The 23,282-nt window shown below is 33.9% G+C and overlaps 1 protein-coding gene across 1 annotated transcript in view; it reads left to right on the top strand.

Annotated features, from left to right (window-relative positions):
- LOC116272796 (collagen alpha-1(XI) chain-like) overlaps positions 1 to 18,828 on the top strand; it is a gene marked incomplete at its 5' end in the record, with an annotated part of 95,191 nt that extends 76,363 nt beyond the window's left edge. The window contains 10 exons of the mRNA XM_031661612.1: positions 4,784 to 4,837; positions 5,728 to 5,835; positions 6,383 to 6,436; positions 6,546 to 6,581; positions 6,674 to 6,727; positions 8,230 to 8,479; positions 11,993 to 12,105; positions 13,547 to 13,615; positions 15,383 to 15,616; positions 17,125 to 18,828. Of these exons, the coding sequence (XP_031517472.1) occupies positions 4,784 to 4,837; positions 5,728 to 5,835; positions 6,383 to 6,436; positions 6,546 to 6,581; positions 6,674 to 6,727; positions 8,230 to 8,479; positions 11,993 to 12,105; positions 13,547 to 13,615; positions 15,383 to 15,616; positions 17,125 to 17,271 (1,119 nt within the window). The remainder of the gene's footprint in view (positions 1 to 4,783; positions 4,838 to 5,727; positions 5,836 to 6,382; positions 6,437 to 6,545; positions 6,582 to 6,673; positions 6,728 to 8,229; positions 8,480 to 11,992; positions 12,106 to 13,546; positions 13,616 to 15,382; positions 15,617 to 17,124) is intronic.
- Between the last annotated feature and the right edge of the window lie 4,454 nt (positions 18,829 to 23,282).

The raw sequence follows: 23,282 nt of genomic DNA on the forward strand, positions 1-23,282 counted from the left end.
GTATAGGCATACACACACACACACACACACAACAAATGTGTACTTAGATCACCGTATGGAATTGAAGTTTGACAAATAGCACAGATGGGCTGGGCATGGTGGCTCACGCCTGTAATTCCAGCTACTTGGGAGGCTGAGGTGGGAGAATAGCTTGAACCCGGGAGGTGGAGGTTGCAGTGAGCCAAGATCATATCATTGCACTCCAGCAAACAAAAAAGATAAATAGCACATATGGAAGCTAATCAAAAGCTAAGGATGGTGATGAGCCTATATAAAGAATTCTATTCGAGTTTATTTTTTTAAGTGGAACTCTGTTAGAGTCAGTATAATTATATTAGGGTTTCTTAAAGGATTTTTCAAAATTTCAATAGAATTTTGTATTGGTTGAATTATACTGCTATTTTAGTAGTCAACCAACATTAAATGGGAATAAGACTGAATGTTTCATTTATTTATTTAGTTAGTTAGTTAGTTATTTTATTGAGACAGAGTCTCACTCTGTCACTGGGGCTGGAGTGCCATGGCACATTCACGAGTCACTACAACCTTGGTCTAGGCTTAGGTGATCCTCCCACCTCAGCCTCCTGATTAGCTGGGACTACAGGCTTGTGCCACTACACCAGGCTAATTTTTGGCATTTTTAGTACAAATAGGTTTTTAACAGTTGCCCAGGCTGGTCTTGAACTCCTTTGCTCAAGTGATCCATGCCCCTCTTGTCTCCCAAAGTGCGGGATTACAGGCTTGAGCCACCACGCCTCACCAATTGAGTGTTTTAAAGAGAAGAATGATGATGTCTAAATTCTACCCTCTGATACAAAGTCAAAATTGAAATAATTTAGTTACTTTAAAAATTAAAATGTATTTGATTTTTTGAAGTCAGAATTAACATCTGTCTTAGTTTTAAGCTTTTATTTTATTTTATTTCATACTCTCTTAAGATTCTATTTGTTTTAATGCAGCTGAAAAATTATTTAGCATTTATGTTCAAACAAGATTATTTAGTATTATCACACATTTCTGCTTTTGATAATAAAATGATAAATATCTGATAGCATTATTTTTTAAACAATAAAAACTTAAAAGATAGGATAGGATACTGAATTAGAGTTTATTTCTTTAATGCTACATTTAAGTTATCTGTAGACAAGGGTGATATGGGTAGCATTCCATAATGATTAAAAAGGTTTAAACAAAGCATTTGGTTTTCACCAGATTAAATATTATTCCACAATTTCGTCTTTTAAATAAAGTGTAGGATCTGCAGTTTCTTTAAATTTCAATGAAGTAGAGTTTTGAAATGCAGATCAAAGCAAATATTCCAGAAAGCATAATACTGCAGGGGAAAATGTTTGCTTGTGTATTCTAGACACTTAAGAATGTATCATCCCTGTTTTCCTTTTCACTTTATTACTTATGAATTATGTATTTCCCTGGGGGTTTTCAATTTACAATATCCGAAAGAGAAAAATAGAAAATATGTATAGTCAGAATAACATTTTTATATGCAGAGTTGATGTTTTTGATCTGTTTCAGGTTCAGAGGGTTATTTATAACTGCTCTCAATATCATACCAATTTCTGTTTCCAGCTGATGAGAATAAAAACTGATTTTATTTGGCAAATTCATCTTTAGATGTAGTTTGTAATGTTATGAGAGATTATTAGCTTAGAGAAATTAGTACTCATTTTCTCTAACTTCTTCATGAATAATATTTATGGAAAAGATTTTTAATGCATTGAAAACACAAATAATGTCTAATATATTTTTCATTAAGCTTGAGCAATTAGAATCACTAGTAGTTCTTTTTTTGCCATTTTAGTTTTTTCTATTAGAATGGGATGAAAAAGTTGATAGGTATTTATCTGTAGCATATCTAAAACTAATGATAATAATTCAAATTTGTATTATGCTTCACTGTTTATACAGTTTTTACTGTGGCAAGCAAAGCACCAGATAATGGGGAGATCACTATTACTCACAAGTGAATTTGCTAGTTTCCTTGTGATCTTTTTGTCTGAGATTTACCAGGGCGGGATGATTGTTTATTCTTATATAAAAGAGAATGTAACTAAACTCATATAAATTTGACTCTGAGGATTAGTATTTTTCTCCTTATTAGAAGATTATTATTAAGTATATCCACACTTAAAACTGCATATGCTTGTTTGAAAATAACTTTTGTCTGTTGTTAATTGAATAATATAGGGAAATTGTCCATTTTAATACGTAGAGAATTAACTGAATTTGAAAACATAAATATATCTTTTTTTTTTTTTTTTTGAGACGGAGTCTTGCTCTGTCGCCCAGGCTGGGGTGCAGTGGCCGGATCTCAGCTCACTGCAAGCTCCGCCTCCCGGGTTTACACCATTCTCCTGCCTCAGCCTCCCGAATAGCTGGGACTACAGGCGCCCGCCAACCCGCCCGGCTAGTTTTTTTGTATTTTTTAGTAGAGACGGGGTTTCACTGTGTTAGCCAGGATGGTCTCGATCTCCTGACCTTGTGATCCGCCCGTCTCGGCCTCCCAAAGTGCTGGGATTACGGGCTTGAGCCACCGCGCCCGGCCGAAAACATAAATATATCTAATAATAGTCCAAAATACCATTGTTACACAAGCGCTAATTTATATTAACACTATTCTTGCCCTTTCCTGATGTTCACAGTTTCAGTTTGAGAAGCAGGCTTCAGAAACGAAGGAATAGGGAGGCCCATCCTGATTCATGTAGCAGCTCTATGAGACAGGACTTGTAGTCCCCAGCTTGTAGATGAGAATACTGAAGCTCTATTTGTCCAATTAATTTAAGTAGCTAAGAAGAGAGTTTGGTTTCTATGCCAGACCTATCCTATTCTGAACCCATACTTTTCCTAGTGCATCACACTGCTTGGATCAGATCCATAGTTCTTAATGCTTTAAATTCACAAAAATTATGGACCAGGATATAATGTGCTTTTTTACACTGAAGAAATAGAGTGTTTCCAGATAGAGGAAAATATTACTCATGGTAGCCTTGTAGAAGATACAGTAGTGGTGACCCATGATGTACGCTGGTAAAAAGTTAAAACAATTTGCTGCCATAGAGCCATGATAAAAATTATTACTGAAATTATAATCGAGAAAATTCAATTCTATCAAAACAATTCTAATTCATAGAGAAACCGTATGAACAGTTTGCTTTTGTTGCTGGGTGCCTTACTTGTGGCAAGCAGTAGTGACATAATCGTGGCCCTAATTTCACGAGTCACATATAAATCGTTTTTTTAGCCTCAGTTTCACTTCCAACAGCATCTGTTGCCTGCGTAGTTTCACTTGTATACTTTCACAACAAGGACTGTATTTTGTGTTGTCTTCAAAATTGTAGTACAACAATTTGGTTTGTTAGTGTGGTTTGTAAACACAATTTGTTTACTTTTTCTAGCAACAGCGTGTTCTCTGTCATCCATGCTGGAGTGCAGTGGTGTGATCATAGCTCACTGAAGACTCAAACTCATGGGTTCAAGTGACCCTCCTGCCTTAGCCTCTCAATTAGCTAGGACAGCAGGTGTACACCACCAATTCTAGTTTTTGCTTTTTTTTTTTTTGGAGACAAAATGTCTCGCTATGTTACCCAGGCTGGTTGCAAACTCCTAGGTTCAAGCGATCCTCCCACCTCAGGCTCTCAAACTGCTAGGATTACAGGTGTAAGCCATTGTGCCTGGGCTAGAGTACAACAATTTGTAGATAAAGCAGTTTGTTCGAAAATCATCAGTATGAAGAATTTTTTGGTTGGGAGGCAGGACAAAGAGTTAGTTGCTAAAGTCATGCCATAATTTTCATAGAAATATAAGTCAAAAAGATAAATGTCTTAGTCTGGGACTATTTAAAAAGTTAAATTATTGAAATAGAAGTATATTTATATAAAAAATAAATTTCTTTATTAATTTCATAAATCATTTAGATATGAGGTACAATTTAGAAATTGCAGCTGAAAGTACCATCTTGATGTAGTTTGTAACGTTGTATAGTTTAACTTAGAGAAATTAATAGTCATGGTCTCTAACTTCTTCATGAGTAATATACATGCAATATTTTATTGGAATTATTAAGTGTTCTTAGTATATGTCTCTCTCCAGTAATCACAGTGAAAGACATCTAATTTCAAGAGAACAAAGAATAAGAATTGAGATCAGAATTCAGAAAATTGGCCATGGTCTAGAAGAATTACAGAGTTCCATGTTTTAATTTAGTGTATATAGGAATTATCTTCTTATTCTATAGAATATTATTAGGCAACCATTCTAACATATACAAATAGAGGTTATTACTTAAATACAAACCAAACAGTGTATTAAAATTTTGTCTAATTTTTTTCCTGTGGTGATCAAAGATCTATTGACTGTCAAAAGTTTATTGAGTTTTTCAAAAATTGTACTAAAAATATTATAACCTTTTAAATTTGTGTAACATAAAAATGTTTGACTGACTGGATATATAATTTGGAAATCCCTTCTGAAACTAGTGTACTTAAAAACTGACACTTTCTTCTTAACTGAAAACCCATATAACCATGTTCTATTTCTAACTTCACATTCATTTAATCAAAATTATGAATATTATGGTTACAAATTAAACCATAGCATTTTAAATATGTAAATTTACTTAGAAGCCTTAAAAATAAAGCAACATTAATCATTATTATTTTCAACTCCGTCTTTTCAAAACCAAACTAGGTCTGTGACTAGTCATAGGATTCTTTAATTCATACCTATTCTATTTTATTTTTATTTATTTATTTTTTTTATTATTTAGGGACCTCCTGGCTTACCTGGTCTCAAAGGTGACCCTGGCTCCAAGGGTGAAAAGGTGAGAATGAAAGAATGTGTTATTGATAAAAGAATATGCTTTTATATACTAATAGCCTTGCTTTTGCAGATTAAAATCATTTAAAAAAAATGTCAACCAATATCTTCATCATTCTAACCCTGAAAAAAGCTTCAATCCTTAGTTTCCCAGATGTATTTAGAGGGGAGAAAATATGCAAATAGTGAAAAATGTGCCAGAATTCAGTGCTATATCTTCTCAAGATTCCATTATAGCAACCATATGGAGAAAGCATATGGTTATACTAAAATAACTATTCAGAAAATAAACAGGCTGAATAACAAAATATCTATTTTTATGTTTTTAAATGTGAAAATAAAAATTTTAAACTAGAAATATCTTTCAAATACTAATTTGCTCTCCTATAATTTATGCTGAGTTGCACCAAGTACTTAGAGAAATGAGCCTTTTTAAAAATGGTATTATTATTGTTTGGATTATTTTTAAATCTTCAAATGCCTTTTAAAGACTGCAGAGTCTCTGAAGAATAGAAATTATTTCATATTAAATGAGATACTTATTAAAATAATGAGTTTTCTGTTATTTATTCAACTAAAATTATAGATGGTCATTTTTGGTTGAGAGATTCCTCAAATGGAGTACTTAAAATGATATTTTTAGAAAGCATTTTGTTTTGTATTATTTCCAATGCTTAATAAAGCCCGCACTTAAAGTAAGCAGTAAAAGATCCAGTTAGGTGATGAGAAGGAGATTTTTAACTGTATATTTCATTCAGAAGGGTTATTTTAATGTTGTTTTATCAGCATTGTTCATTTTTATGCTTTAGAAATGTAATGTGCAAATATTTTATAACTAAAATTTTATGAAGATAGTAATGCACATGTTATAACTTTTTTCTCTGCTTTTCAAAGGGACATCCTGGTTTAATTGGCCTGATTGGTCCTCCAGGAGAACAAGGGGAAAAAGGTGACCGAGGGCTCCCTGGAACTCAAGGATCTCCAGGAGCAAAAGGGGATGGGGTGAGTAAAAATACAGGTTATTTTTTCTACTCATTTCCAATAATATACACACACACAGACACACACACACACACACACAGTCCTTTAAGTATGATCAAAGAAAGAATTTAGAGTGTCTTAATTCTAATTTGTTTAAGTCAGTAATGTTCTTAAAAAGATATTTGTATTCAGCCCTAGGGTAAATAAATTTTACAATATTTAAGTTAGAAACCATAAAAATTACAGTTGAGTATTATTTAAACCAACATGTACTAAATTCCCATCACCTGTAAATCATATTCTGAGGGATAAAGGAATATACACATATACACACATAGATTTAAAAGAAAAACCTCATTGATATTGTAGCAACATAGGAAAAATTCCGATTATTTTGCACAAGTTAATTTTTAGATTCAACATGGAAAAATGTTTAAGCCATTCATAAATATTTTTGCATACTCTAAATTTTATAGTGTATGCTGTTACGAAAATGTTAAAAAGTTATGAAAACATGAAAATGAAATAGCTGAGGAAATCCCTTTACATTGGCTGATTCTCTCTCTAGGGAATTCCTGGTCCTGCTGGTCCATTAGGTCCACCTGGTCCTCCAGGCTTGCCAGTAAGTACAAGACAAAATAACCTTATAAGGTAGGGTTAAGTTACAAATATAACAAAGAGACACAAATGCTCCAGATTTTTATCTGTGCTTTTGCCTTTGCATTTTCTAGGGTCCTCAAGGCCCAAAGGGTAACAAAGGCTCTACTGTAAGTACTTTTCCCTTTGACAATTTAATTTTTCATTGAAACCTATTTAATTGACTCTTCTTTATTTATGTCCTCTCTCTTCTTTCTAACAGGGACCCGCTGGCCAGAAAGGTGACAGTGGTCTTCCAGGGCCTCCTGGGCCTCCGGTAAGTACATGTTAACAAGAGTGATATTCTGATAATTCGCATCTGGAAGCTGCCAATGATTTCTCTGAATTTATAAGATAGACAAAAAGCACATTCTGTCAAAAGTGCTGATTTTATAGGAAACATTATATCATTTACATAATCAAGTCTACATGCCAAGACTTAAATTTTAATTGATTTCACTGTTCAAATATAAATACCCTAATTATATATTATAGCCTTGTTTTTATTAATTTTTCAAGAGATTCATATACTATTTTGTCACATTACTGAAACCAACTTATTTTATGCCATAAAGATACATTTATGCTTGACTCTAGGAATAATGACAAAAATTCAGATGCTTCACATTTTTTCCTAGTGCATATATAAGGATACTAATAAAAGCAATAGTAATAGCTACCACTTATTAATACTAAAATGTTCTAGGCTTCACATAACTAATTGAATGGTAGAATTAAAATATAGATCCATGTGAAAGAAACGTTATTCTTCTTTCTTGAGCTAAAATCTTTCCAACTATATGTATACTAGTTTGCTAGGGCTACCATAGCAAAGTACCACAGAGTTGGTGGCTCAAACAACAGAAATGTATTATCTCCCAGTGTTGGAAGCTAGAACTCCTAGATCAAGGTGTCGACAGCGTTGGTTCCTTCTGAGGTCCATGGCGGAAGGATCTGTTCTGCACTTCTCTTCTTGGCTTGTGATGGCTGTCTTTTCCCTGTCTCTTCACATTATCTTCCCTCTTTGGGTGTATCTGTGTTTAAACTTCTCCTTTTTATAAGAATATCGCTTACATTGGATTAGGGCCCACTCTAGTGACATTATGGTAGCTAATTATATTTTCAATGACTGTATTTCCAAATGGGATTACATTCTGAGATACTGAGAATTAGGACTTCAACATTACAAATTGTCGTGGGATCCAATTCAACCCATGACAATATGATAACTATTTGCTATAGCTCTGCTCGCAATGTGAATTAAAGTCTGGTTGCATTTATTTTAAGTTTGTTCATTTATAATGATTTAAGTCACACGTATTTGAAGCAAACTAATGTGTACCTATTTTTTAATGTTTAATGTTTTATAATATAAATTATCAAATATAATAGTTAAGAGCGCAATAGCTTTAAAGTGCTGTTCTAATCCTCAGAGACTTTACAATCTAGTTGTAGAGTTAGGGCATATAAATGATGACTAATAAACAAGAAACTAACATATATAACATATCTACACAAATCTGTGCTATATTATTGTGTACATAAAGGGCGAGAAGTCATCTAACTTATTCACCTACCTCAGTATTTCCACCAAGTTCATCATAGAAGAATCTATGACATTTATATATTTATAAACTTATCCTATAGCATAAATTTTGTAGCTACTGAAAAGTTAAACCAACTTTAATTTCTTATAACAAAAACATAACCAGTATTAATTAATATCTGCAGAATATTCCACCTTATGAAACAATTGCACTTATATTTTCTTCTTTACAGGGTCCACCTGGAGAAGTCATTCAGCCTTTACCAATCTTGTCCTCCAAAAAAACGAGAAGACATACTGAAGGCATGCAAGCAGATGCAGATGATAATATTCTTGATTACTCAGATGGAATGGAAGAAATATTTGGTTCCCTCAATTCCCTGAAACAAGACATCGAGCATATGAAATTTCCTATGGGTACTCAGACCAATCCAGCCCGAACTTGTAAAGACCTGCAACTCAGCCATCCTGACTTCCCAGATGGTATGTTAATAATACATGACAAAGCAAATGTACCGAGCCTCTGAGTTTCTGAGGTGCATTGTCAGCTCGTTTATTCTAGTTAAATGTTTAATACAGTCTCTAAATAAAACGAAAAGTTAATTCTCTTCTAGCCAGAAAAAAATCATTTATACTGTATAAATCAAGAGTTGCTTTGGAAAATCCTTGTCTGTTAAATAAAGTTTTATTAAACTATGACAAGATCATTGTTGGATGTTTAGAGCTAACACAAATGTACTTTGCTTGTAATAACTATCACAGAATAGATATTGTGTATACACACATGTGTATATTGTAATATGATTACTAACTTCATGTTAATGTGAATACATTAATATGATTAGTATTTTAGATTAGTATGAATAATATGGATATATGTAAATAGCATAACTGATGTATATTTGATCTATCGGTTTAGCAATGATTTGGTACACCGAATATTTAAGAATTTGGATAGCTTGGAGCAAAAATGTATCTTTAACTCATCCACAGATATTCCAAACAACTGTGAATTCTTACTCACTAATAACAATTAGGATAATTTATCATACCAACTCTTTGACAAAACCTTTATATACCTATTGGTCAGAGAAAGAAAGAGTTTCAGGTATGCTAAGTTAGTTGACTAAACTTATAGAATTATTAAAGTAGCAAGGGGCAGATCTTCATCTGATTTTTAAATTTCCCACTTTATGTTGAACTATTTTGTCTCCCCTTTACTCAGCAGAAAATATCGTTTTGCACTACCAGTCATATAATGACAGTTATAACTGTGATCTAAGTAACTCAATGCAGATAGAAAAATTCAGTGTAGTTCAAAAACAGCCGGCATAAAAAAAGGATGTCACAAAAATCTTCTAATCTTAAGCACACCTGTTAAAGGTAAAACACAGGTAATTATTAGTATTCCTATACAAACTGGTATCTGACATCTTCATGTTTATAATATGTTTATCTGAAAAAGATACATTTAGTTTAGTGATTTATAAGGAGATTTACTTTTAACTGGTAGTATTTAAGCAAAGGATTTAGATGATTTAGATAATTCAATGTTATATACTCCTAAAAACCATATAAGAAATATCAAAGATTTACAGTGGTTATCTCTACTTGGTAAAATCTTAGATGATTTTTTTATTTCCTTGTATTTTTTTTTTCCTGAGAATTCTAATTTGTTTCAGACATGAGTATATTAATGGTGTAATCTGAAAAAAATGTAGATGTTTTTGTTAAAAAACATATTAAAGCTATGTGACTGTTAGAATACTTTTCCTGTTTATATACAAGTAGTAGCAGAAGATAAAGCAGGTTGATACTGCATTTTTTAGAGTTCCAGCACCAAGATAAGCAATTTGAGCTTTTAAAATATTAAAAGTTCATAGCCAGTGGACTTATGTAATTCAAATATTTAAAATGAAGTGGCAGGATGAAAAACAGTTGGAAGTATAAAGGTAGAAATAATTTGATTCCTTTCCTTCTCAGTATAAAGGTCAAAGCTGCCACCCCTATATAAGAAAAAAAGAGATTAACAAGAGAAAAGTATTAAAAATGCATTTGATTATAGTTTAACATGACATAGGAGTCTTCAGATTCAAGCTGCAAAGATACAGAGGAAGCTGTCTGATTTTATGCTTAGGTTCGATAAGGCAGGGACAGCTGTGTAGAAATGCAATATAATATTGGATTAAAAAAGGGTATGAGCTAATGGTACTAATCTGAGTAGGGAAACCTAGTAAGGCCTTCTGTTCAGATTCTCCCTGGCCTCTGTATTGTAGCATTTCATCCTCCCAAGTACAGGGTAGAACCCCTCTGGAATAAAGGTTTTAATTACTTTACGGCCAACTGTTACATAGAAAAGTGGGTGAAAGTTATGTTAGCAGTGGCAAATCCATATGCCATACTAAGGGTTGTAGGAGTGAAAGTTTATTAGAAAGTTTTAGAACAGGAATGAAAGAAAGTGCACTTGGAAGAGGGTCAAGCGGTCGTCTTGAGGGATTCAAGTGTGTGGTTTGACCTTTGACTTGGGGTTTTCTATATTGGTATGTTTCTGAGGTTTGCATCTCTTTTCCCCTGATTTTCCCTTGGGGTGCGCTGTCTGCAAGGGCAGTGGGCTGTCAGTACTTTGGAGGGGCCACACGTACCTTGTGTTCACTGGAGTTGTGCGCATGCTCACTTGAGGCATTTTTCCCTTACCTGTTGAGTGTTCCCAGAGGAAGGTTATCTACCAGTCAAACGCCAACCATTTGCGTCTTACTGCGCATGCTTGAGCCCACTAGCCTACCTCCTGAGATCATATAAAGAAGCTGCTGGTCACCAGTTTCAGGTGTTTTCTATGAGGGAAAGGGAGACGGCCATTCCCTGGCACCAACTGCAACCAATTATTATTTTAGCGAGACAGTTTAACAACCGCCTGACCTTCATCTGATGGTCGCCTGACATTCCTGGTGGGGTTGGCGGGACTCTCCCTCCCTGTTTATGTCTGACTGACTACCTACTGTAACAGTTAGAGTAATGTGTTTAGGTTTTATAGCTGGCTTTGCAGAAAAGGGGTTCTGGTTTCTATGACCCACTTTGGGGAGGAGGGATTCTAATTTCTATAACTTGCCTCAGGGGAGAATGAGGGATGAGAGACAGGAGGGCAGAGGTCAGAGAAAAACTGCTTCATAGGCTTTCACTTTGGGGTATCATTTTCTGAGCACCAACAGAGGGAAGCAAAGTAATGTTTACATGTATATCACTTTTCACTCCTAGTAACTCTTGTTAACTAAAACCATATTGTCAGTTATCTAAAGAATAACTTTGCTACTCCCACTATTTTCAATGCTTACTCACGTAACACCAAATGAATGGTGATGATTATTCACATGATAAAATGTGTTCTGCAACACTTCAGCAATAGCGTTAATAGCAGGCTGCATTAAAATATATAAAGTAGTTCTTCTTAGGACCCCCTTCAAAGAGAGAGTACATTTATTGCAAGAAGTTTTTTTTTATATATATAAAATAAGGCAGAGGTTTGATCCCTGAGGCTAAGTAGATCCGACATCACCTCCATTGTTACAAATGAATAAACTAGGAAGAAAATATATTGATTATACTACTCAGATTATTTAAGTAGTAAATAATACTTATGAGATTTGGAGTCAAGTATGTCTTATTTCAATATGCATACAATTTATTACACAGGGATAAATGGAATGTTAATATTTGAGGAGATGATATTTAAGCTGAAACCAAAAAGTGATAGGCATGATAAGAATTTTAAAAAGGTATTCCAGGTAGAATATATGGGGCATCTGCAAAGCTTTGAGGCAGACAAGAGAAAGTATCACTGTCTATTAAAAAACATACCCCAATATGCCCAAAAGCTTAAAAGGGAAAAGATCTATTAACATGTATTTTTCCTATTTCTCTTTCTAACAAAATTTGATATCTAATGCATTCAACAATGATGTCAATGCATTTTTATATGACATATTTTTTGCTACTTTCTAGGTGAATATTGGATTGATCCTAACCAAGGTTGCTCAGGAGATTCCTTCAAAGTTTACTGTAATTTCACATCTGGTGGTGAGACTTGCATTTATCCAGACAAAAAATCTGAGGGAGTAAGTACCAATCTGTTTTGGTGGTGAATGTTGACAGTTCCTGCCATGTTTTGCAATATTGAACTAAACAGGAAAATTATACTGTCATATTTTCATTTATCTGCTTTTCTTACAGAATAATTAGAGCACTTCATTTGCATAAATATGAATAAGCACCAAATTGATGCAGAGAGTTAGCAAATACTTCTCTTCTTTATTTTTTACCCAGATGTATTCTTTCTGCACCTGCTTGCTCTCAAAAATTCTATGGCTTTCCATGACACAGCACAGCTGAATCTCAAATTTTAGTGCCTGTATAGTGTTCTTCTGCCCAATTACCACATCATAGACCTCACAGCTGCATATTACACCCAAAATATCTAATTTTATAAAGAATTAATCTTTTATATACAACAAAAGTCTTTTCTGCACTTACATATTTTTTAAATATTTAGCTCCTTTAAACAAATTATTTAATTTTTACCTAACAGTATTAGCAGTATACTGAGTTCTATCTTCAAAGCTAAATGCAAATCATTAATGTAAAGAAAGTTTATTCACAAGCATAACAATATTCTCCAAACATTTTATCAGTGGGACATTTTGTCTTTATTGGTATTCATGTAATAAATCTCATTCTTCCTAGTAAATGATGTGGACAATAGAGGCATAGAAACTCCTTAAGGCAAAACAAGTAGCTTTATGTGTGACTAATGGTTTTGGGAGAAAAATTAAGTTTCTGAGGAAAGAGTGGGTAGTAAGGGCAGGAGAAAAAACAACTTCCATCTCCCAACCCTACTTGGCATGTGATGAAGCACAGTAAAGCTACCCTAGCCTCCAGAGAAATGTGGAAAAATAGAAAATGCCGTTTCTTACACAGATAACTCAAGTTCCCTATTGTGAGGACTTATATACCCTTTGCTGTTCTTCACAAAGCAGAATAATAAATGCAAATCTATAAAAGATTCTAAATATTCTAACCAGCAGGGAATGATTCGGGTTGTTTCCAGTCAATGCCTTTCACATAGCATCTCTCCTTAGCTACTGTCTAAATACTTTCAAACATGTTCCTTGGCTATGGAGTGAAGACGGTACCTGCCTTGCTTGATGACACTGACTGACAGTTGGAGGATTTCCTTTGTAAAGGGTTTCTGAGTGTTCCACCAATGTCCCCTGCAACCCTTAGTATGCCTTTACCAGGTCGTCTTTCCCCTTTTCCTTTAGAGCCGATGAAGAGAACAAAAAGGAAATGGCTCAATCTTCACTGCATAGAATTTACAGGATCTATCTCAAATTTTTCTCTTTATCTCATTTTGTATAATCTAATTTGTATCATTTTAAAATGATTTTAAGAACTCCTTATTTTCTCAGTCTTACTAAAAATGAATTATATGTCTATAAAAATGCTGTTTATACTGTAAATTTTCACCTACTTACTAACTTTTCTATTCCTTTACAACAGGTAAGAATTTCATCATGGCCAAAGGAGAAACCAGGAAGTTGGTTTAGTGAATTTAAGAGGGGAAAACTGGTATGTTATTACCTCAACATGAAATGGTTTTTCACAAACTCAAGAAGTGAAGTTCTAATTATGTATTTCTGGACCTTAACAGTGAAAGTCTAAATTATGCTAAAGGAGGATTCCCTGTGGTCTCTAGTTTGTTCCACCTAATATCTCTTAGAGCACTGTGGTATCTTAAAGCAACCTAACATTTTTGTATAAAAGTAAATGGAAATATGCTAAATTTACTGAAAACAAGGATCAAATCATGCAATTTATTAAGTACCTGAGATAGACATCATAAAAATTGATTATGTTAGAAATGTCAGGTATAAGGAATATAATATCTACTTAGTATCTTCCTATTATTTCATTTTCTACCTACTTGAAACCTAATTCCTTCTTTGTTCTTCATTTCAGTAAGTTGGAATGTGCAACTTCTTCTGATTGTTCTGGCACAAATTTAAAGATTTCTGTACAATTACCAGTTCATTTCAATAATTTTCTAAAGATATTTTAAGATTAGATGTCAAAGTTAAATTCGTATTTAAAAGGTGTTTAAACATATACATGTGTTTAAAGTATTTTATTTAGAATTTATTGAATTTAAAGTGTTTTCCAATTATGCAGATAATTATTCAGTTGTTTAATGTTCTTTGAAAAGCTATTATTTTCCATTTATGACTATATAGTTATTATTTCTATACAAACTCATGCATATTAACCACTTGCATTGACGCTCTCCACTGGAGTTATAATTATCTATTATAGTCTTCCAGTTGCATATTAAACATCCATATTACATTATTATCTTTGTATAAGTTTAAAATATATACAGATAGAACTCTATCTTTGTGGATTAAATTTTCCCAGTAGATTTTTTTTCTTCAAAACTACAAAAATACTCATCATCTGATCTGCTATTCAATAAGAACTAAGTACAATCTGTTTTAAGGAAGAAAGTAACAGATAACTGCCTTTACATTAACCTCATCTGTAATCTAGGTGAACATCTCAAATTTTTTTTTCAAATTTAAGTGTATATGTTTCAGCTGAACTCAGATATTTTAATTACCAAAACTAAGACAATTTATAAAGATGATAGGAGACAGTTGTTAATAATTTACAGCTAAGACTACTTTACTGCTATAAGCACAGAATAAGTATTGACTCAACAAGTATTAACTTGTCTTGCACATTATGCTTGATGCTAGCAATACAATGTTGAGTACAAACATCATCTAAAAATAGACGAACAGGCATTTCTGAAAATATTAATAACCTTTGAGAATTATTGCCCCAAAAATGAAAAGTGCAAGAACATGTTTACAGATTTGGATAAAGCTGATGCATTTTGAAATGTTTGAAAGGAATAGTCAAAATCAAACATCATAAAACCAGATAATCTTCGCATTACTCTGAGATTCCTTGGTTTTCATTGTTTCATTATTTTACCAATTTGTTTTTCGAAAAGATGCACAAATATACTGAAACATTTCTTGGAAACTAAAGCATTTTTTATAGAGTTGACTGTTTAGGAAACTAAGACATAGAGATAACATGATTGTTTCAAAGGTAAGCAGCGGCTACAGTAACTTAGGTGGGATACAATTCATAAAATCCTGTCTCTGGGTCTTCTGACCCTCAGTGTACACTTTTTTCAATTAGGTTAACATGGGACTTTTGATTCATCTACATGCTTCTGGCATCACAGTTCACTGTCGACGATGATGTTATTCTTGGTAGCATAAAGGAGGAAAAGAGTCATTAGGTGCCTTTTTATTCCTTTATTCCTAGCTTTCATATTTAGATGTTGAAGGAAATTCCATCAATATGGTGCAAATGACATTCCTGAAACTTCTGACTGCCTCTGCTCGGCAAAATTTCACCTACCACTGTCATCAGTCAGCAGCCTGGTATGATGTGTCATCAGGAAATTATGACAAAGCCCTTAGGTTCCTGGGATCGAATGATGAGGAGATGTCCTATGACAATAACCCTTTCATCAAAGCACTGTATGATGGCTGTGCGGTGAGTATAAGTTCTGCTTGTCTGCCTTCACAGAGATGAGAGGCAATATGTCACCGTTTCAATTGGTCCTAAGCCAGATTTTTCTCATGAAATGGATGTCAGTTGTTATTAACATTTGATGCTTAATCCTGACATGTTAAACTATGGTATGTGAGAAACCAGTAATCTTAACACACACACAGTTACACGCATAGACACTCTGAAACATTTTTAAAGGCATAATAGAAGGTAATCTTGGATTATGTTATTTTATTAATCCTGACATTTGAATCATATCACAGCCAGTTATTCCTAAAATGAAAAAGAAAATAAAAAACCTTATGTCATTTGCCTCCTTACTGGTGATTTTAAAATGACAGATAAAGGAATCACCATTACACCATTTATAATATCAGTAATTTTTAGCCCTATATTTTTTTTATAAGAAACTTGTTAATTTGTACTATATCAGTTTGAGATCCACTATCATTATTGTTATCTCTATCTTATAGAAGTACCTTTTTCACATACATAAGATTTTATATAAGAAAATAATAAATAGGTGCCCTAAAAAGCTCATTGCTTTAGCGAAATATTGATGACTAAAGAGAAGTCACAATTATAGATAAATAAGTTCATGTTTTCCTCAAAATGAGTGTAGTGCAAGTAGAATAAAGAAGAGAGAATAAAGCAAATGAATGGAGAAAGAGTTGGGAAAAGCTTCTCCAATATAGTTTATTGTTTAATATTCATAAAATTAACATATAGCAGAAGAAATTTTTTGACTTTTGATTTTCTGCATTATAGTTCTGAACCTGTATTCAAATTTTTCTGTAACAGAATTTGACCATGTATATCTTAACTATAATGGTAAAGATGTATTATTTATACAGGAGGGGCTGGATATTGTGGCTTACCCCTGTAATCCCAGAACTTTGGGAGGCCGTGGTGGGCAGATGACCTGAGGTCAGGAGTTCAAGACCAGCCTGGGCAACATAGTGAAACCTCATCTACTAAAAGTACAAAAATTAGCCAGGCATGGTGGCACATGCCTGTAGACCCAGCTACTTGGGAGACTGAGGCAGAAGAATGGCTCAAACCTGGGAGTCAGAGGTTGCAGTGAGCTGAGATTGCACCACTCCACTCCAGCCTGAGCAACAGAGCAAAACTCCATCTCAAAAAAGAAAAAGAAAAAAATATATATATATATGTGTATATATATATATATGAGGATTCAATACCAACATCAATTTTCATATTGTGTTTATTAACTCAAGATTCTTTTTAACTATGAAATATATAGCTGTATCATAGTTAAGTAATTATAGCTAAATATTAAATGTAGTAATCAATGTTCAAAATTTAGAACTATTTCAGTAATAAGAATTATTACATAGATAATAGAAAATTTGTTTTTCTATTCTCTTCTCTCTCAGCTTCTTACCTCCACTAGAAGCCTAAGAAAAATTAAGATGCACTTAAAAATATTAAATGATTGTGTAACTTTTTATTTCTGCTTTATTTTACAGTCCAGAAAAGGCTATGAAAAGACTGTCATTGAAATCAATACACCAAAAATTGATCAAGTACCTATTGTTGATGTCATGATCAATGACTTCGGTGATCAGAATCAGAAGTTCGGATTTGAAGTTGGTCCCGTTTGTTTTCTTGGCTAAGATTAGGACAAAGAACACATGAAATCAACAGAAAATATACCTTGGTGCCACCAACCCATTTTGTGCCACATGCAAGTTTTGAATAAGGATGGTATAGAAAACAACTTGCTACATATGCAGGTACCATTTAGGAGATACCGATGCCCTTGTGGGGGCAGAATCACATGACAAAAGCTTTGAAAATCGTAAAGATATAAGTTAGTGTGGCTAAGATGGAAACAGGGCTGATTCTTCATTCCCAATTCTCATCTCTCCTTTTCCTATCTGAATTTCTTTGGTGCTGTAGAAAACAAAACGAGAAAAATATATATTCATAAAAAATATGGTGCTCATTCTCATCCATCCAGGATGTGCTAAAACAGTGTGTTTAATAAATTGTAATTATTTTGTGTACAGTTCTATACTGTTACCTGTGTCCATTTCCAAAACTTGCACATGTCCCGGAATTCCATCTGACTCTAATTTTATGAGAATTGCAGAACTCTGATGGCAATAAATATATGTATTATGAAAAAATAAAGTTGTAATTTCTGATGACTCTAAGCCCCTCTCTTTGGTTAATAATAAAATGCCTTTGTATATATTGATGTTGAAGAGTTCAATTATTTGATGTCGCCAACAAAATTCTCAGAGGGCAAAAATCTGGAAGACTTTTGGAAGCACACTCCGATCAGCTCTTCTCTGCCGACAGTCATTTTGCTGAATCTCAGCCAAAAATATTACGCATTTTGATGCTTTATTCAAGGCTATACCTCAAACTTGTTCTTCTCAGAATCCAGGATTTCACAGGATACTTGTATATATGGAAAACAAGCAAGTTTATACTTTTGGACAGGGAAATGTGTGTAAGAAAGTATATTAACAAATCAATGCTTCCGTCAAGCAAACGATCATATGTATAATTTTTTTCTACCTTATCTCATCTCATTGTTTTCAGTGTGCTTCAATAATGCAGGTTAATATTAAAGATGGAAATTAAGCAATTATTTATGAATTTGTGCAATGTTAGATTTTCTTATCAATCAAGTTCTCGAATTTGATTCTAAGTTGCATATTATAACAGTCTCGAAAATTATTTTACTTGCCCGACAAATATTACTTTTTTCCTTTCAAGATAATTTTATAAATCATTTGACCTACCTAATTGCTAAGTAAATAACATATGGTGGACTGTTATTAAGAGTATTTGTTTTAAGTCATACTTATTCAGGAAAATCTAAACCTTTTTTCCCACTAAGGTATTTACTTTAAGGTAGCTTGAAATAGCAATACAATTTAAAAATTAAAAACTGAATTTTGTATCTATTTTAAGTAATATATGTAAGACTTGAAAATAAATGTTTTATTATTTCTTATATAAAGTGTTAAATTAATTGATACCAGATTTCACTGGAACAGTTTCAACTGATAATTTATCACAAAAGAACATACCTGTAATATTGAAATTAAAACGTGAAATTTGTCATAAAGAATTTCTTTTATTTTTGAAATCGAGTTTGTAAATGTCCTTTTAAGAAGGGAGATATGAATCCAATAAATAAACTCAAGTCTTGGCTACCTGGATTGGTCATTTTCTTTCTTAAATAGCTTCCAAATTATTCTCAATTGCAGATAAAGCTTTTGATTCTTTCTTGACCATCCAGATTAGAATAGTTTTACACTTCTGAACAAACATATTACCATTCAGAGATAAGTTGTCTAAATCCCCCACATGCGTAAAATAGTAAAAAGAACATGGTAATACTAAATTTATAAAATAAAAGTAGATTATACTTAAAATTTCAAAGAGATATTTTTGTAATTAAGTATTTTACAAAGTGTCAAAAGTGTTTTTGTTTCAAAATTAGTCATACATTCAGAACTTTTTAATTATCTAAAACATACATACAATTTTTGTATCATGGAATAGAAGGATTGTATACATTGGAAAATTTACTTTAGTGAAAGTATAGCAATAACAAAATATTTTGCATATTAGCCTGCCTCAGGGATGCAGTGTTATCCATTTAAAACAAAAACAAAAACCTTTAATTTGGCACTCAACAGAATGAATAGATAATTGAATGGCTTTGCTTTTATATTCTTCCCATATATGGATATAGTCTTCTGTAGGACATCAGACTTTTTTCTGTCCCTTATGATTAATTTAGTCTAGACAAAAGAAAGCTCATCAGAATAGAAAAAAACTATTAGATGACATTTTAATACTAGCCCCAGCAGGTATAAGTTATTCATATGAAAAATACAAAAAATAGTATAGACCTTGAAGGCAGGGTAAATCATGGACTTAGTGCACAGGAAATTTGATCTAACTGTCTTTAAGAAATAAAATTACAAACACAAAGTACAGAAGTGACTATAATGAATAAAGATAGGACAACAAATTATTAATTTTATTAAAAAGTTGACACATAATAATACCAGGAAATCTGGGAAAACAATGTTTCTATCTTTCTGAAACACTTCTGTGAGTTTTTATATTATATTTTTGGCTGCAATCAAGTGCCTCTTTATAAGAGATTTCATAATTTAACTTCCTGTAGAGTAAGATACTCTTAACCTGCAAGGTGAAAAAATGTTTCTTATTGATACCTTAGAAATATTTCTGTGTCATGTCGTTAAGTATCATAAAATTTTTAGATTATTTAAAAATGTAGCAAAATCTCTATTACATATATTTCACATGCACTACAAAATTTGTGAGAAATTTCCACAGACTAGCTTCTGATTCTGTATATTTCAAATCTTGTTTCTCCTCCGCTGCCTATAGATTTTATATTCTGGGCACCATAAAACACATGCATGCCAAGGTACAAACTCAGTCCTCTTTGTGGTCATCATGACATATAATTAGTTCATTCCACCACTGCTATAAAGAAACACCTGAAACTGAGTAATTTATAAAGAAAATAGGTTTAATTGGCTCATGATTCTGCGGGCTGTACAGGAGAATAGCAGTTTCTACTTCTGGGAAAGCCTCAGGAAGCTTCCAATCATGGCAGAAGGCAACGTGAGAGTGAGGCATCTCACATGGCTGGAAGCGGTGCATAAAGACAGTGATGGGGGAGGTGCCACACACTTTTACATAACCATATCTCATAAGAACTCACTGTCACAAAAACAGCACCAAGAGGATGCCGTTAAACTCTTCGTGAAGGATCCACCCCCAGGTCTAATTACACCACACCAGGCCCCAGCTCCAACATTGCAGATTACAATTCAACATGAGATTTGAGTGTGGACACATATCCCAACTGTATCAGTGGATGACAGGGTTATTCCAGAAAGTCGTTTACACTAGAATTGCCAGCATTAATATACAAAAATAATGACAGGTTGTATAATTATACCCCCTCATGTAAATATAATATACAACCCCCAAATAAATGAATCTATATTTGAATTTTCTCCTCGCTGGCCCCTTCCACTCTACCTAACAAAAGGTGAAATGACAAAGAGTAGTTGCAGTGGTAAAACAACGTTCTTAACTAATCATGGTCAATCTTACTTTAGCAAATATTACTAATAATATGACCACGTAAACATATTTCTAGGAGACCTCCCAGGGTCTTAAATGGAGCCCATGTAAAAGAAGTGTCCTGGAGCTTAAGCTTTATGAATTTCATGTTAAATAGACGGTGTCATGCTGGATAGCTGCAAAACATATGAGTTACCTAACAATATCAGGCATATATCAGCTATAAAGAAATTGCTGCTGCTCTAGATTTCTTTCTGCCACTATTATCACCACAGTATAAATCCCTTTCTAAAATGTAGCTAGTAACACCTGTGCTACCAAGTATCATAGAACTTTTATAAAGATTTCATTTTAACAAAGTAAATATTATGCAAATTGCATGATCACAGAGGACCAAATCATCAAAGAGATTTATATACAAGCTTTACAAATGATTTGCAAAAGATACCAAAAAAAGAACAGCAGCCTAAAACATTTTAATATCCAGTAAGTCTGAATTCATGAGACATGGCTTATCAAATCTTCTTTTTCTATATCTACCAAAATGTGTTTCACTTGCCAGAGGATGATTTTAATAGGTCTTGGGGGTCTCTCAACTTTGGTACTTCGCTAGTTTCATATCCCTGTACTGGCTGTGTGATTAACCATTGCTCAGTACAGCTGCAGCCAAGAGATCCATAGATTGCAGAATTATTTACAGAAAGTTTTTTAAGGAAAAATATCCTGCTTAAGCCATTCCAAGTTCAGTAAGCTGTACATAGCAACCCATACAGAATCCTCATTCCCTATTCATCTAATAAATCCATCTGTCAATATTTAGAAGGAGATGGTTCAGGGTAAAAATAAAACAATAGAAAAAAAAATTTACAAATCCACTGTTAACTCTGTCCTAAAACCACATTTTGAAATAATTTCAGAAATGCTTCATGCTATAGTAACTGTGATTTATTTTACAATAACATTATAATGGTAGTTCTGTCTATAATACTATAGGTATGAGCTAAACAAAACCACGGGGATACAGTTTGACTGGGTCCCCATCTAAATCTCATCTTGAATTCCCACTTCTTGTGTGGGAACTTGATGGGAGGCAATTGAATCATGGCAGCAAGTCATTCAAATGCTGTTCTTATGATAGTGAATAAGTCTTATGAGAACGGATGGTTTTAAAAAGAGGTGTTCCCCTGAACAAGCTCTCTCATTTTTGCCGGCCACCATCCATGTAAGATGTGACTTGTTCCTCCTTGCCTTCCACCATGATTGTGAGGCTTCCCCAGCCACGTGAAACTGTAAGTCCAATTAAACCTCTTTCTTTTGTACATTGCTCAGTCTAGGGAAGGTCTCTATCAGTATGGTAAAAACAGACTAATATAGTACCTTGGTACCAGTGAACTGGGCACTGCTGAAATGATACCTGAAAATGTGGAAGCAGCTTTGGAACTAGGTAACGGGCAGAGGCTGGAACAGTTTACAGGGCTCAGAAGAAGACAGGAAATTGTGGGAAAGTTTGAAACTTCCTAGAGACTTGTTGAATGGTTTTGAGCAAAATGCTGATATGGTCTCAGATGGAAATGAGGAACTCGTTGGGAACTGAAGCAAAGGTGACTCTTGTTATGTTTTAGCAAAGAGACTGGTGGCATTTTGTCCCTGCCCTAGAGATTTGTGAGACTTTGAACTTGAGAGAGATGATTTAGGGTGTCTGGCAGAAGAAATTTCTAAGCAACAAGCATTCAAGAGGTAACTTGAGTGCTTTTAAAAGCATTCAGTTTTATAAGGGAAGCATAGCATAAAAATTCAGGAAATTTGCAAACTGACAATGTAATAGAAAATGAAAACCCTTTTCTGAGGAGAAATTCCAGCTGCAGAAATTTGCATAAGTAACAAGGAGAGGAAAATTAATCCCCAAAACAATGGGGAAAATGTCTCCAGGGCAGGTCAAAGATCTTCATGGCAGCCCCTCCCATCACAAGCCCAGAGGCCAAGCAGGAAAAACGGTTTTGTGGGTCAGTCCCAAGGTCACCATTCTGTGTGCAGCTTAGGGATTTGGTGCTCTGAGAGCCAGCTGCTCCAGCTGTGGCTGAAAGGGGTCAATGTAGAGACTGGGCCTTGGCTTCAGAGGGTACAAGCCCCAAGCCTTGACAGCTTCTATGTGGTATTGAGCCTGCAAGTGCACAGAAGTCAATAATTGAGGTTTGGGAATGTCTGCCTAGGTTTCAGAAGATGTATGGGAACTCCTAGATGCCCAGGCAGAAGTTCACTGCAGGGGTGGGGCCTTCATGGAGAACCTTTGCTAGGGCACTGTAGAAAGGGAATATGGGGTCAGAGTCCCCCATGCAGAGTCCCTACTGGGGCACCACCTAATGGAGCTATGAGAAGAGGGCCACTGTCCTCCAAACCCCAGAATGGTAGATCTACCGACAGCTTGCACTGTGTGCTTAGAAAAACTGCAGACACTCAACGTCAGCCCATGAAAGAAGTCAGGAGAGGGGTTATACTCTACAAAGTCACAGGGTTGGAGCTTCCCAAGACCATG

The sequence above is a fragment of the Papio anubis genome, unplaced genomic scaffold (assembly GCF_008728515.1).
Source record: "Papio anubis isolate 15944 unplaced genomic scaffold, Panubis1.0 scaffold202, whole genome shotgun sequence".
Classification (NCBI taxonomy): Eukaryota; Metazoa; Chordata; class Mammalia; order Primates; family Cercopithecidae; genus Papio; species Papio anubis.